At 40.5% G+C, this 16,084-nt stretch overlaps 1 protein-coding gene across 2 annotated transcripts in view; it reads right to left on the bottom strand.

Annotated features, from left to right (window-relative positions):
- Nucleotides 1-212: 212 nt before the first annotated feature.
- The window catches only part of LOC119181413 (uncharacterized), a 59,463-nt gene continuing 43,591 nt past the window's right edge, over nucleotides 213-16,084 (bottom strand). For both annotated transcript variants that reach the window (XM_075874983.1, XM_075874984.1), the window contains exons 17-22: nucleotides 10,011-10,052; nucleotides 8,435-8,467; nucleotides 5,763-6,582; nucleotides 5,022-5,157; nucleotides 1,455-1,684; nucleotides 213-348 (exon numbers count right to left, since the gene is read on the bottom strand). In XM_075874983.1, coding sequence (XP_075731098.1) covers nucleotides 1,469-1,684; nucleotides 5,022-5,157; nucleotides 5,763-6,582; nucleotides 8,435-8,467; nucleotides 10,011-10,052 — 1,247 coding nt within the window. In that variant the 3' untranslated portion in view covers nucleotides 213-348; nucleotides 1,455-1,468. The remainder of the gene's footprint in view (nucleotides 349-1,454; nucleotides 1,685-5,021; nucleotides 5,158-5,762; nucleotides 6,583-8,434; nucleotides 8,468-10,010; nucleotides 10,053-16,084) is intronic.

A 16,084-nucleotide genomic window follows, 5' to 3' on the forward strand; every position in this document is an offset into this window, starting at 1 on the left:
TTTCAAAAATATTTATTTGCGATATGTGCTCTCTTCCAACAAAACAAGTTGCATAGACAATATTGACTGTTCTCACTTTCATGCGGAAAGGTGCTAAACTGTATCCACACCTGAAAGACTAGCACTGCTGCTATAAGCGATAATGTGCACATTTTCACACTGGCCAACACTTCTTGCAATATTGTTTCCATGTAAACAGTGTTCCTGAAAAAATAATGGCCCATTTCTGACTTCTAGCCTAAGACTTGAGTAATTGTGGACGGTGTCATGTTTTGGAATGTGTGGGGGATGCCTTCAAGATAAAGGAGGCTGGACGGTTTAGGATGCTACTGTTTCAGCGTTTGGATACTGGAAGAGAAGAAAGCAGAATATGGTCAAGAACCAGTGGATCCCTCTGCATTTTATAAGGATATGGGCATATGCAGAACACAATGTGATTAAAGATCTGTTACTGTCATAAAAAGTGATCTGCACAAAGTGTGACCCACTCAAGCATTATGGGGCAGTCAAAGTACTTTTCAAGTGTATTAAGTGCTGTAAATGATCTATAAACTGCACCCAGCAAGTTCTAGTTGCATAAGGTCGCATTGAATGAATAATAAGATATAACGTGGTGTGACAGACTTAGCACAAGGCAAAGACAATGCTCAAAGCATCACTGCCTGTGTATTACTATTGTCTAATGCTCCGTCTTTTGCTTTACAGAAAATTATGTTAAAGTAGCACAGCAGATATCCAATTTAAGTAATATTACAGTGTTCCAACTTTAATTTTTTTAGCCTCTCATTAAGACACAAAGAACAGGACACTGTCGGAGTCATAGGGTTGGGAGGTGGGCAGGTTCAAAAGTTTCTCCTTCCTAAATTTTAATTTTGCATATGAATTTATAGAAGCCCACAAACAAAACACATGCATAAACTTGCATAAACTATGGTTGAACTCCATCTCATGTGCGGCAGCCGCTTTTTTGATGAAGGCAAAAATGTTTGAGGCTCATCTCGTACTTAAATTTAGGTGCACATTGAGGAATCCCATGTGGTCGAAATTTACAGAGCCGTCCACAACGGTGTCTTTCATAATCACATTGTAGTTTAGGGATGTTAAGCTCCAACAATTATTATTATATGGTCGAACTCGCTCACCATACTCCCCCCTCTGGCTACACTACTGGATTGGAACAATGTGAAAACCACATTTTTGGTTGATCTCATCTTGAATTGTCACTTCCTCTATGCTAGGCTAAGCTGTCGGACTGGACGCCAGTTGCTCCAGCGTTTTTGTAACATTGTGTGTGGTGTGGTAGCACAGCAGGCTAGAAGGCAGTGTACGAAAACCATGCTTTTCGATTAATGGCTACACAGTTTTGTAAGATGTGATGAAGCACTCGGCAAGAGAGCAACATGACATCATATTGAAAGTCGTGGGGAACTGGTTGTCCAGGGAATAAACTATACTTTTTTCTTTACCATCACTGCATGGTGCTCGTAGTAGCCGTAGCTGCGGTATTGACCTCGACAGTGGTGGGGACCTTAGAGTCGCTGGTTGCACTGTGCTGTTTCTGCAAGACAACCACCGTGGTAGTGGGGCTTCTGGGTGCGTCCTCAAAAGCTGACATGCCAGCGTCCACACGATTGCGCCGCATCTGGAGGATCTCACTCAACTGGTCCTTGCCACTTGGCTTGTACTGTGGAGGCACAAGATTGATTGTTTGATTAGCTGACAGAGTTTTAATGCAGCACAGGGCCTTTAGGAACTTAGTGATCACTTCAGGACTACATATAGTACCAAATTTCACTGTCTGGATGGAGCCTTTTTATGTAGTGTGGAAACCTTGTTTCACGGGCACCTTTCACCTCGCCCCCATAAATGTATTATTATGTTACTAGCCATTATGGCTAGCAATGTGAATTACGACCTCGTACTCGATTAGCAGAATGTTGCAACTGCTAGGTCACCTTTATGAATCTATGCAGCGAAACCGTGTGATAATTAAAAAAAATATAGTAAAAAAAGACACTACAATGTCAGAGCTCAGAGTATTTCTGCATACTATGTGTTTGGTGTCAGTGCGCTTTACCAGCTTCTTTTATGAAGTCACATCCATCGATTTGATGAATCAGTCGCATATATATATAAATTAAACAATAGGTCAGGATTATTACAATTCTAATGTGTAACAGCTAATTGGCACGGCAATGCATAGGACAGCACAAATGAAATAAGTTGGTGAAGCGCTGTTTTTATACAATGGTTCCATGTAATGCTATAGACATCTGCTTAACAGGTAGAATCCAAGAAGCTTCATTCTCTTTTTATGAGGAATTTGGATTTTTTTTGTTATTTCATTTCCACAATGGGCACAGTTTTTCATAGCATCAACTGCATGTGAAAGCCAGGCTGAAAGACTTGCTGCATTGCTGTAATTATGATAATGTTATATTAGACATGATGAATTATTAGACAAACTAATCGTAAAAGATGTTACAAAATACATATCCTGCTGATGCTTGGCAAATATGGAGAGCCACATCTTTATTAGATCCCCTTCTGTGTCATCAATTTCACTGTGCTTGCCTGAGCAAGTGGACTGGATGCTGGCTGCTCCAGTGATATGTTGCACTGCACGTTGTGTGTCATGAAAATGTGGAGTATTGCTCATTGTGATCGATCAAGGCTAAAGCTCTCAACAGTAGTATGGCTAATTTGCCTATACTCATTCTTTTCGTGCTTTGTCTTTAGTTGTGACGATTTATAGTTTTACGTGTACAGACAACAACAGACCCAAAAGGCAGCTTATATAAACACACTGGCTCATTACGTGCTGTGAATGGCCCATTCTCTAGCATCTTCCTTCTGCCTTTCATTCGTGTTGAACAGCACGTGTTGCATTTGCAAGTCTCCTTTCTCATCACGTCCCGGCTTCGTAGGAGTTTCCTTGAACTACAGCATGGCACTTCCTTAATATTCTGAAGGACAACTAAGTCCGTCGAGGTGCAGTAGCACTCGCAGTACTCGGCTGCTGACCCGAAGGTCATGGGCTCAGTTTCAGCTGCAGCGGTAGCATTTCGATGGAGGGGAAATGCTAGACCAGTGGTTTTCAACCATGGATGTGTCGGGGACCCCTTGTGGACTGGTGGAAGTAATGGGGGTCCCTTGCAGCGGAGGGTAAGGGTATAGATATGTAGATAAAGTAACACAACTGGAGCGTGAAACAGGTGCCTTTTATTGCTAACAAAAACATCAAACAAACGTGACTCATCACTTCATTGTGGACAGTTTATTAATACGTGGCACAGTCGCGCTTTAACAGAGTTGCATATGTAATTTTCTTAATGTAAAAAAAAAAGCGGGTGTGGGTTTTGCGGATCACAGAAATGGCTTCGCGTACCGCCTAGGATCCGCGGTCCCCCATTTGAGAACCACTGTGCTAGAGACCCGTGTGCTATGCGATGTCAGTGCACACTAAAGTACACCAGATAGTCAAAATTTCCAAAGCCCACCACTATGGCATCTGTCATAGTCATATTGTGGTTTTGGGATGTAATACCTCAGATATTATTATTATTATTATTATTATTATTATTATTATTATTATTATTATTATTATTATTATTATTATTATTATTATTATTATTATTATTGTTATTATTATTATTATTATCGGGGAACAATGGGATGGTGTCTAATCTCCAGATCTGTCTGCCTGCAGATGCCGCCCATTAGTCATGTGACTGCAACAAACATCTATCACCTTCTTTCCTCTTCGCTTTATACACTTCCACAAAGTGATGAGCTGTGGCAGCTGTGCTCCCTGTAAGGCTGCAGAAAATGACAACCTTCCTCCCCACAATCAGTCTATCTCTGTTTGTATAAACACACGTCAGACTGCTCGTATTGTATGAACAGCGTTCATTTTCCAACAAAAGTTTTTAGTGCCAATATATATATTCGAGAAACCAAGTTGCCACTCTGCACACCGGAGGCATGCTTTCAGTCATCTAAACCTTCAAAGATTGAGGCCAGAACTCTTCTTTGTCATCAACTTCTAGGTTATATTTGCTTTACAAGTACTGGCACAAGGCTACGTGACAGAACTTTGTCATTCATGCAGTGATCTGCAAGTTTAGTCACTAGTGCACTATCGACAATATTAGCAAGAGATGCCTGCATTGTACATTACTCAACGATTGAAACAGGACAATATATGGCTAAGTGATGTACACGCTTTCATTTCTGCTGTCTTCAGCTTGGGTCATGTCAGCATAATTTCGAATTGAACACGAAGGTCAGAGCAAACATCATCTTTAGAGACCAGATTTGTTGCGACATGACATGGTTATCTCAAGTGATTGAGCATCACCAGCTGTCATACCGAAAAATTTGGTGTCATGTTTGAATCCATGACTACTGTACATGCAGCCTCTGCAGTATGGCACCACTTACCAGTTTCAGGCACAAAGCGTGCGATGCACAGCCCTTTTCCTCTGAACGCTGAATGCTTTTGATGCTTACAGTGCATTAGCATGTTCTCACATATGCACTTAAGTAGTGGAAGTGTGTTTGTTATGCTCATGTTGGTCTTTATCAAGTCCTGGGTTAACAAAAGGCCATCATCCCAACAGTGACACATCATCCCCTGTATCCTGCTAAGTGTTGTATCTTGTGCGCATCAAGGCAGTGCTTTCAGAACTTTTTAAAGCTAGACCTACTGGAGCTAAGCAGACAAGAGTTGTGATGGAGCCTCGTGAATTTGTCAGGTTGAGAGCGTTGCACAACAGTAATGGTACGTACAGTAGGCTCTCATTAAACGAAACCTAAAGGGACGAGGAAATTATATTCCATTTAACAGGAGCTCCATTCACTGAGAGATGGATAAGGGCGTAGAATACATGAATGAAACTAATCTTGTCAGAAGCACTAGTTCCATATAAGCAGCTGTTCCGTTTAAGAGATCTTGTTTACCAATAATCTACTGTAATTGTAGCCAGATTTATTTCCAATAACAACACTTCGTTACTCACTCCACACAGGTTCTTCTGCACAGTGAGGTGGCTTAATAGACGGGCGGCTTCTGTGGCTGCAAGCACTTCCTCCAGCCGCTCCTTGGTGAGTGCAAACATCTGCTCGCCTGTGAGCTCCTTGCAAAGACCTTTTACCCTGTATTAAAACAAAAAGTTTGTATGTTCTCAGAGTTTTTGAAGAGTAAATGCTTATCTTAAATCGAAAAGGCTTCCACATTGATACCTCTTAAAGCATTGCTCATGAACATTATGGACATGACTAAAGGTACAACAAATAGACAGTTAACTTGCTTATATATGGGTGCACCTTTCACATTGGTGTAGCAGTTGAGCTACAATATATGTGTACATACCATCACGCCATCATGAATGGAGGCAAAGTAAGGATAATGTAGCCAACGTAAACACACGAGCAGTTTTTTCATGAAGGTTCATGACAAAAGAGGCTGCATATTATAGGTAACAGATAAAGGCACCAGTATTTACTGTCATGAAAAAAAAAAAACTTGCTGGTGCGATTACTTTTGTTCCAATATCTGACAGGTTACACTTATGAAACATTGAGCGATGGGTTCATAACTAATGAAGCTAAATACTGGACCATTCATAATATATGTATATTCATGAAACAAATCTATTCAGTATGGGATAGAGCATATTTTATGCAAGTACAACGAGCTATTATCGGCCACGAACTCTTGGTAGCATTTTCTGCTTTGCGAGTCTGTGATGTTGTCTCACCTGTCACTGAAGTCTTTTGCGACAAGCCAGGCTTGTACTTCCTCAACCGTAGACTCTGGCGTGATGTAGGTAGCACGTGCAGCAACGGCAGTTGCCCTACCCCATTTTTTCCCAGCCTTAGTACCAAGAGAAACGCGTAGTTTAAGCTCTTCATCGAAAGTATCTTCACGCTTAGCTGGCTTTGTGATAGGTCGAGCGGAACTAGCACTCGCGTGTTGACTTGGTGCCTCCAAGGGCACTGATGCTGATGACTCTACAGGTGCTAGAGGTGGCGTTGGTTGTGTTGCAGGAGCATCATGTTGGCTTGAAGTTGAATGGTGTGTGGTACTGGGGTCATCATACCGACTTCGTGCCATGCCAAAACTTTTTGAACCACAGTATTCGACACTGACCGCCTGTGGTGGTGGCGGTGGAGTCGGTGTCAACGAATCGAAATTACTTGAGCTGCGTGCTGACCAGGGTTCAGAACCTCTTACGTGGAATTCGCCATCATACTGGCCCGAATGTCGAATCGACACTGGGAGGACACTCTCGTTTCGGCTTGGAGGTGTGGGCAACGCTTCATCATCGAAGTGGCTGGAATGGCGAGCTGGCTCCTGCCAATCTGATGCTTGCCTGTCAAACTCGCGCTGACTGAACTCGTGCATTGAGTCATGCTGGCCCGAGTGCATTGGCACATTGTCGTGCCGGCTTCTAATGTCTGTATCCTGTCCATTGCTGCTTGCATATCTTTGGTTGGACTGATGCGATGGTGGTCGGTAGTGGTCAGAAGCGCCATCATCAACAACACTTAGAGCACGTGAAGAACACAGTGGCGGTTCTGCAGTGCAAAAGGGCAAATTAAGAAGCAGATTATGCTTCATATATGCAAGCGCTCATAAGATGTGCAACACGCATATAGTAATAATCTTCTACACCACATTTATCAGAACAAAGTTGTTTTAACACTTCATAATTAAGATATGTCTTGATTTCAATGTGTTTGTATAAACACTTTTTTAGCATTAACGCTGCCATTAGTATGTGTGTGAAACATCAGGTAAGGTGTAGTGTACCTTGTTGGACCTTAATACATTTTACTAGCTAGCCACAGACAACAATGTATTTTGCTAGACACAGAATTACTCACAAAATAGGTTTGAATTAGCTTTCGCTCTTTTTTTAATGGCTGATGGGACTCTTGGATCTGATGACCTGAAGGTAGCGAGATCGAATCCCAGCTGTGGTGTTTGTATTTCAATGGAGGCAAAAAGCTAGAGGCCCATGTACATAGATTTATGGGCATGTTAAAGAACGCCAGATAATCAGACTTCTGAAGCCCTCCACTACAACGTCCCTCATAATCTTATCATGGTTCTGAGGTGGAAAACCCCAGCAGTTATTATTATTATTATTATGGTTAATGGGAAGTTATCCCACAAGTAGTGTCGCTGAAGCCAGCGTTTTGACAAAGGGACTTGTTTTTGTGAGGGCACCAACTAGTCATGATATAGATGGTGATTCACAGAACTATTCGTTAACAATAAAAAAATCTATGTGGTAATTCTTTGCCATCATCATAACAAATGCCTCACATGGTGACAGCTTTTTATGTGATCTTAAGTTGTCTTTTTGTCCTCTTTTCTTTCTTCATATTTACATTACAATTACTTTTATTAACATCCCCTATACTTTCCTTGGCATGATTGTCTGTTAGAGCTCATTAATAATGTGTCTAACAAGTAAAATGAACCCCTAAATATACAATTCTTTCCTTCATTCCTAGCGAGGGTTTCGTTCTGGCAGACTTAATGCCTTCAAGTAGTTCTACGTATACGAAGGATTATTGGTCAGCTGGCCGCTTGTAATAAGTTCATGTACTACGTGACACCGAACAGGCTGATAAAGAGTGTTCCACACTCCCCGCCATGGCTGCTGGTGGCGCTGACTGACTGAACGGGAGAATAGCCACTGTGGTAGCTCAGTTTGTAGAGCATCGGACGCGTTATTCGAAGGTGGTAGGTTTGATTTCTGCCCACGGCAAGTTATCTTTTCGTCCACTTTTCTTTCTTCACATTTATGTTACAATTACTTCTAATAACGTCTCCTGTGGTTTCCTTGGCATGATTGTCTGTTAGATCTCATTAATATTGTGTCTAACAAGGAAAACAAGCCCTTAAATATACAATTCTTGCCTTTAATAAACCAAAATGTTGTGCAAGAATGGATATCTGCATAGACTGCTTTAGGTGGCAAAAATACCCAGGAACTCGGCAACCAATATTCACTTGACAGTGGCCCGACTTAATGCAATATCCCAGAAGACCTTAAAGATGCTCTTTGTGAATGTAGGCAATATGCACTGGAGAGAGTAAGTCTCTGAAGGGTGGCCTTACACTTTCAACGGGACTTGTGCATAGAAGTGTGACATACTATTCTAAACCCATAGCAAAGCTAGCCCAAGAGTGTGCAACCTATTTTACTAATTGAGGTTCTTGCCGAATGAAAGATAGGGATGTTTCATAGAGAAAAATACAATACCTTTGTCTACTTTTGCTTCTTTAAAAAGGCCATGGCTCAGCATCTATTATTACCATCAAATACTAGACACTGAAGTCCAAATGCACTGGCTTTATCACTTTCTCTGCCAATTATAAAGGACTCGGCAAATATTGATAAAAATAAAATCTTACCAGGTGGTGGCATTGGTGGTGCAGGAGGAATGTCTACAAAGAAAGAAAGTGGAATGAGTAAAAAAAAAGAATGCAGCACATCATGTCGACACAGTGTGCGAAGGATTATCTGTGTTGGCAGGCTTGATGCAGTGCTATGCCTGTCCTTACCACATTCATTTAGTTTCAAGGTAATGCGAGATGGCTGCCAACTCTCACAAGTACCCAGAGTGAATGTGCTCGGGGAATATTTGCACACATCATAAAATTGCAAATGCATGTCTGTGTAATGCAATTTGATTTCATATGCTTTATTTCTAACTTTGCCATTAGCACTTCCTGCTTTGTTGAAAATTTTCAGGCTGCTCATATTTTGCCAGTCAATCAAAAAATCTTGATGTTCATAATGATGAGCTGCCTGTGTTTTTTTTTCTGCAGTACCATTAGTTTGTGTTTAAGCTTTTATGACTCATGTTGCCAACTGGCTTAGGACTATACACTCCAAAGTTCATAATAATAAGCTTGCAGAGATTGTGCTAAAATATGATGCGTAAGCTTTGAAATGTGAGAAATAGCTGGCGAGTGCCTTAATTCTGAAACTGTATAGAAGACAGTGGCCATTTCTGTTTTGAGAGAAGGGAAACAGCTCAGCGGACATTACTTGATGGACCATGCAGAATATAATGGTATGGAATCAACTACACAGTCACTGTCATCTATAAGTGCATAGTGCCAGAACATTTGCTGATTTGCTGAGCAGGCATCATCTATTCAGAACGGGGCACTCCAGCTATACCAAGAAATTTTTGTTCAGAATATTAATTGATCATTGCCCGAGTGTGATGGTGCATTTTAACAGCTTGAGCTGTATCTCGTGGCAAACAAAGGCAGAGGAAATCGCCCAGAAAATACTGAGCGCTCATGGAACGCTATTGCCGGATAGAAAATAATTTTACTTTACTGCACTCATAATATAATCGAATAGCTGTGTGAAGTGGCTGTGTAAGTACTTATTACATATGAAATGTAATGGGACTGCTAAAATTACACTTACTATCATTATCCAATAGAATGCCATTTATTTACTCACTGAGTGATTTTCAATTGGGGGTTCATGGTAAAAGCAGCACAAGAAAGATTGCACAACAAAAATAGCAACATTGGACAAGTGCTTGTCCTTCGCCATTCTTCTTGCAGTACTGCCTGTTTGTGTTGCTTCTGCCACGATCAACCAAATAGCTCAGATTTGTAGGGTGTTGCAATCAGTTAGGGCATTTTGCATCACTATACCTAAATGTCCAAATTACTGTGGGTCAAGGATGTTAAGTATTTTCAGTAAAAATATATTTCGATTGCTTACCTGTGTTATGCAAGAACAAATGAGCCTTCTCTGTTGTATTGCACCATCGTTTCTTTTTTTTTTTCCGTATGAAACCCTGTGTTTTACGCAACAGGTCATACGAAAAAAATTCTGGGAGTGTGAATGTGGTGCAACTTTTGCCATCCTTGTGTTCATTCAAAAAGAAAATGATGGTTTCCTTCTATGTTTAAGTTTGATCGCTCATCTGACTTGTAAAAGCAGAAAAAAGGCACTTACTCCTTTCCACGTATCCATAGGGATTGTTTTCATCGTAAGTCTCTGGAAGATAGAGGGAGATTCGTGTGATATTTCTTCCCTTCTCCAATGAGTTTAATGACTGCACTAAACCTGTTCATTCATGATGGTCGATGCAAATACATTTTTTGGACAATGACACTGTCATGATTCTTCATTGAAAATGTGTTGTGCTAGTGTATCATCTGTTAGAGCACTTTTGTTAACATAGTAAATGCACACCTCTTCACCTGCAGTGTCCTAGCATTCTAGAACGCTGTGGTGTGGAGTGTCCTAGAATGCTATCGTGGAACAGCAAATCGTTGTCATCTTCTACTGAAGTATGTGGACTCCTCGCTTGTCGAATACGTTATATAAGTAGAATAAACATTTCATTAGTTATATGTTTTTGTAGTTTATACATGCAAATTGTGCGTCTACTAGATGAACTGATTCATGTTGTTGCTACTGCACACTGATTTGAAATTCAAACTATGAAATGGTATTCAAGATCAACAGTAAACCACTTGAGACAGGAAGTTCTTTCAAAACTTGATAAACAGTCTGTAAGTGCACAACCAGATAAGGATGGTGAAGACGGGAGACACACAGGCACTAACTTGCAGCAGTTTAATGATAATGGCAGCGTAGAATACACTATAAGGTAACTCATGATCGTACAATACATAAGCACGGCCGGCAAAAGTCAGTGACCATGCAGGCATCGTAACTGCTTTGAAGATAAAGCGATTGGTAGCTTTGACGCAGAGCTATCCCCTACATTATCAATCCTTTCAGCCTCGATCATTTCCCATCTAAGTTATCTGCTTGTAAGAACTGGTGTGTTCATTATATCTTATCAACTTGGCCAAATAGCCACGTTAGTGAACTTCCAAAGCTGTTTATTTGCATTCATTTGGTAGAAAAAAAAGAAAAAAAAATGTGAAGGATGAAGTGTTAGTCATTTTCGGTTGTTTCACAGTGTGACATCACACCTAGTAGATATTGTCAAAATTTTACTTTTTGCCTTTCAAGGCAATGAGTCACAGTGAGACACACATTCATTGTTGTGATTTTATAAAGCTATTTGTATGAAACCAGTTCAAAATTCCTACTTAGGGTCCATTTAGTGGCCACACAATATACATGTAATAGCACTATACTACTTGCACACGGTTAGTAAATTTTCTGTTCACTTTGATGTGTGGCAGTGACCTCGGAGGCATTGGCACTGATGCACTGAGTATTTGCTAGAGTTAGCTCCCTTTTTAGATGAGAACCAGAGCATTGTCGCTGTGCCTTTTTATGTCCTAATAACTGTAAAAGCCGTATATCTTAGTCATATCTCAATTGGTAGCACCCATGCAGGCTGCTGACTTCTGAGAAAAAAAATGCAGTAGAACAAAGTACACATAAAAATGCAAAGCAAGATGCATAGCAAACAGCAAAACTTCATGCATTAGTTAGCAGTGAGAACAAATAAAGCCCAGTGGTAACTTTAAATAAGGACAGCATGGGTGGGATTCCTAGCAAGACATGCATCATTGTAGTGCATCGTTGTAGCACAAGCACTGCGCACACATACTGTCAAGAAGACTGCGTGATGTCACGTTCTGCTGTAGATGGTTTGGTCTTATCTGTTACAAAGCCTCATTTGATGGCTGTCAACAAGGCAGTCCACTTTCTTAGCTCTTTCAACCACAGAAGATTATTAGATATGCACCATCTCACCATAATTCAAGCAGGGAAGGGGAGCATTCACGCTTTAGTGAGGATATACATCATTATGTTAGTACCAAAATGCAACATGTTACATTCCTGTTACATTACTAGCTTGAAATGTTGATTACCTCATGCATGTCACAGTTCATGTACATTTGGGCATGTTGAAGTACCTCATTTCGTGCTGTATGAGGTGGCACATTAGAGCACATTAGTACTGCCAAGATGAGCGATTTGCAAAGGGTAATTTAGAATGTATATAAATCGGCATGCTTATATTTTATTCATACCTTACCATCAGATCGAAATATGGTCACTACTGATGCCCCAAGCCGCCCTCTTGTGCTTACTGAGGGGCCTGTACCATTCTGGCTTTGCAGAAGTTGTGCTATGCACAAACGGAGTATAAAATGCGATGTGTGCTCACAAAAGAAAAGTAGCTGCCAAGCCAAGAAATAACGGACTGCACGTGCTGCCACTGTGTTTTAGCTTGCAGAAAAGGAAGGTGGCAGTTGACGGTTTACATGAAAACCAAGAAAATTTATGGCTATTACGTCTTAGAATATCAAATACAAATAAAAAAAGGCATGTCAGTGCAAACAGGTATTATTAAACCTGTGTGCCTTTACTGTAACTCACAGTATATTAATGTATGTTAGTGACAGAAATCTCCTTTTCACCTCAGTATAAACAGGAAATTGGTTTTAATTATCTGATTTCACCACATATGTTGTAATAATGGCAGTGTTCACATTTTTTTCATACTTTTTAAAGACTTAGTTAAGTTATTGTTAAGCGCATAGCTTGAATTTCTGAACACCTTGAAAACGTAGAGCTTCCATTAAACTTCTGTGCTTGCTGTTCAGTCAAAGCAACTTAAGAAAGGAAGGCAAACAGGGCGTTTGCTTTCCACACATTTCATGACCGGCTGGTGTTTTACGTCTCTCAACATTAATGCCTGCATGAGGGAATTGATGTTTTTTTATGTGGCCAGATTCATGATGTTATGGTTATCCATATTTGGATAACAACCGTAGGGCAACCAGGACACAAGAAAACAACAAATAGACAGCGCTGTGGGTGTCTATTTGTTGGCTTGTTGTGCCTAGTTTACCCCACCATTTTTTTCCAAATATACTGTACCAACAGCCTAGCAACTTCAGCGGTTGTGTAGTCATGGGCAAAGTTGCTCAAGCACACATCAGAGTAACAGGATAGGTAGGTTGGCAAGTTGGCATTTCATATTTATAGGAAATGCAACATGACAATAGAAAAATGCAGGATAGTTGTCCTGCATCTTTTTGTGAACACCTGGTAGACTACACAAATGTGAAAAAGTAGATAGATATGACATGAGTGCCGTATTTTCCTCCATGGCTTTCATGTCGTTAGCCGGCCAGCAGAGGTGTGCCAATCAGCGAAATGTAGTGACCTTCAACAGAACAGCTCCCCATGAATCGGGGTTAATATGTAGAAATGTACATGTATGCACTCAAGCAGAAACACAGACAACACTAGGCAACAGACACAACACAGCTGCATTTTTGTTAATGGTAAGGTGGGGAAGACTTTATTCATGCACTCAGCTTGTACAAGACTCAATAAAAAGTGCAACACTTGAAAATAGAACTGGACACTGGTCTACTGGTAAATTCAAAGCCAAATGCCATCAACACCCACGATGGCCGTAATGTAACATTTGGATGTATTGCAAGCTGAACTGCCACTCGAGTGTTTTATTTTTATCTTTACACACAAACAGAAGTAAAAAAAAATTAAGAGGTAGGTAGTATTTAAATGCAGAAAAAAGGAAAAAAAAAACACATACGCAGGACACAGAACATGGCAAAATTGGGATAGACTGGCATTCTGGGATATGGGTCGCTCTTTGTAACCTCTGTATATAGTAAGTATATATCTATCTCTTCTCGCTAACATGTCTCTGTTAACATTAACATTAAAGTGCAGTTAACACTTGGATAAATGTGCCAAACGTGCTGTTCGCAAAACATTTCTTTTGACACACAACAGTTAACACGAAAAACTTTGTTCATTTTCAATCCCAACAAGCACAAAGCCTTCTGCCACACTTCTCGGAAAAAGTGATGTATCCTCCAGAAACAAGCTCTAAGGCACTTTTGTCACACAAAATTGGCAAGCTTTGCTGGACGCTTGTCAACAGGAGTGCCGCTACGTGCAACTGCCGCCAGTGACCACCAGAAACATGGCTTTTTTTAAAAGACCACTGCGTAAAATGCAGCTCCCAAATCAGTGGTTGAAGCACAAACACATCTATGCTGCATTATACAAATACAACACTTCCCGCACACGAAAGTGAACAGAGTCCACGGAGTGAACTATGAAAGTACAGCATGAACTCGGGAGGAAACTGACCTGAGCTATCATCATACAAACATAAGTATATCAGCAATCATTGCAGCATGCCGGGAAAGAACAACCGTGGCTCCGACAGAGAAAAAGACTGCCACCTCAATAATGGCATGCTCAACAAGGCTTCTACCCCACTAAACAAAATGTTGCTGAGTAGCAAAGCCCAGCAATCCATTCAATGCTGGTAACTGCCAACAAAAAGTGTCTCTCCGGTAAGAGAGAATTAGAGATTGCTTTTGTAGCATGCTCCCGTCACAAACAACTCCCGTTAGCTGATGACTCACAAAAAAACAATAGTAGTCTTCTATGTACACAAGTAGATATCTGGAAGAACTTGACTGTCAATATCAAACAGGACGGAGAAGGGGAAAATACAACTCTAAACATTGCAATGTAGAACAACTAACAGCTATTCAAAGTTTGGTAGAACACGACATTCCCAACAATGACAACAGTACAGCAGAAGTTAGAGAAGAATTGCTGTTTACGGTAAGTTTATCGTGAAACTCGTCATCCTTACACCAGACCACGAAACAAAACAATGTTGCCATAGGAAGGTGCGAGTTAAAAGCAGTAGCGTCTCAATTATGGAATGTTTAAATTGCGATCCTTCACCAACGATGCTTGGAACCAATGAGCTGCAGTGATTTCACAATGCACCTCATATCGCAACATAAAAACTTCTTGTGTATCAAGTTTTGCACAAAATAAAAAACAGACAACCTCTTGACCAAAGTGTAAAAAAAGCATGGGGTCATCTAAATGGAATCGTATAACAAAGTGGAAATTCATTCATAAGAATGCGTGCATGTGTAAAGCGTTCAGTAGGAAAAGCTAGAAAGAAGCGTCCTGCATAACAGGAGGAACCTAATGATGCTAAACGGCAAGACAGATCAAGTAAAAAACAAGAAAGAAGAAGCGAGAAAAGTGCTACAAAGCCGCTGCTATGTCGTAAGTGCTTCTGAAAGCTTCATTAAATGCCGACAAATAAGTCAGAAACAATGTACATCGCTGAAGAAACACTGCAGACAGACACTCAACAAACAACAAACTGTTTCATAAAATGTCTGGCAAACCACTATGCTTTGTTCTGTAAACGACTGGTGTATAGCTAGCCGAAGCATGTATTTTAGATCCTCTCTAAAGCATCAACGTTACATGCACAATGTACACTAGCCATTTTTAACGTGCTATTAACAGCTGCCAAGTGCTCAGTGCAGACACACAAAGAAAGGTGCATCTCTTAAGTGGTTCAACTCTAAGCTACTCACAACGCAGAAGCTATAAAATGGTAAAAGAGCTTAAAATGTTCATCTATGGCATGAGCTTGGCAGTACACATGAAAAGCCAAACATTTGGCCCAGGGGACTGAGAAATGCAAACTCTGTTATCACAACACTGTTTTGATCCTTGATGGCTTTGAACAAATACAACTTCTCGTGTGCTGCACCTGAACGTTGTATTTTGTTCTAAATGCTGCTGCACGCATGCTTTGACACATGGCATGCTTTGTAGGTACGTACTAGAGGCAAGCCACTTCAGTATCATCATGACAGCTAATCGACCACTTTGATTCCAACTCTGTTGCAACACTGCCACAGTAAAAGCTCTACCGGAATAGGAAGATACATACGAAACTTGAGCATATGTCAATGTCTGAAGAAAATAAACACCTTTTCCTTTGTTGTCCTTGCTGCTTCAAGGCTTCCACAACCATCGTAAAATGAGGCATACAGAAAAGGCTCCCGAAATGCTTGCACAACTGCTGTACTGAACTGATTACCGAGTTTGCGTTCAGTTTAACTTTATTATAATGATTTGTCGGACAGCAAATCTAAAGTTTGGTGACTTTTTATCGATATTACTGTGTGTGCAAACAGTAGATATAATAAAAGTATTTTCACATTAATTAGTGGGTCCATTATGTGTAATAGCAGTGATGCACTCTTATGATGCATTTTCTT

This window comes from Rhipicephalus microplus, chromosome 10, assembly GCF_043290135.1.
Source record: "Rhipicephalus microplus isolate Deutch F79 chromosome 10, USDA_Rmic, whole genome shotgun sequence".
NCBI classification, from domain to species: domain Eukaryota; kingdom Metazoa; phylum Arthropoda; class Arachnida; order Ixodida; family Ixodidae; genus Rhipicephalus; species Rhipicephalus microplus.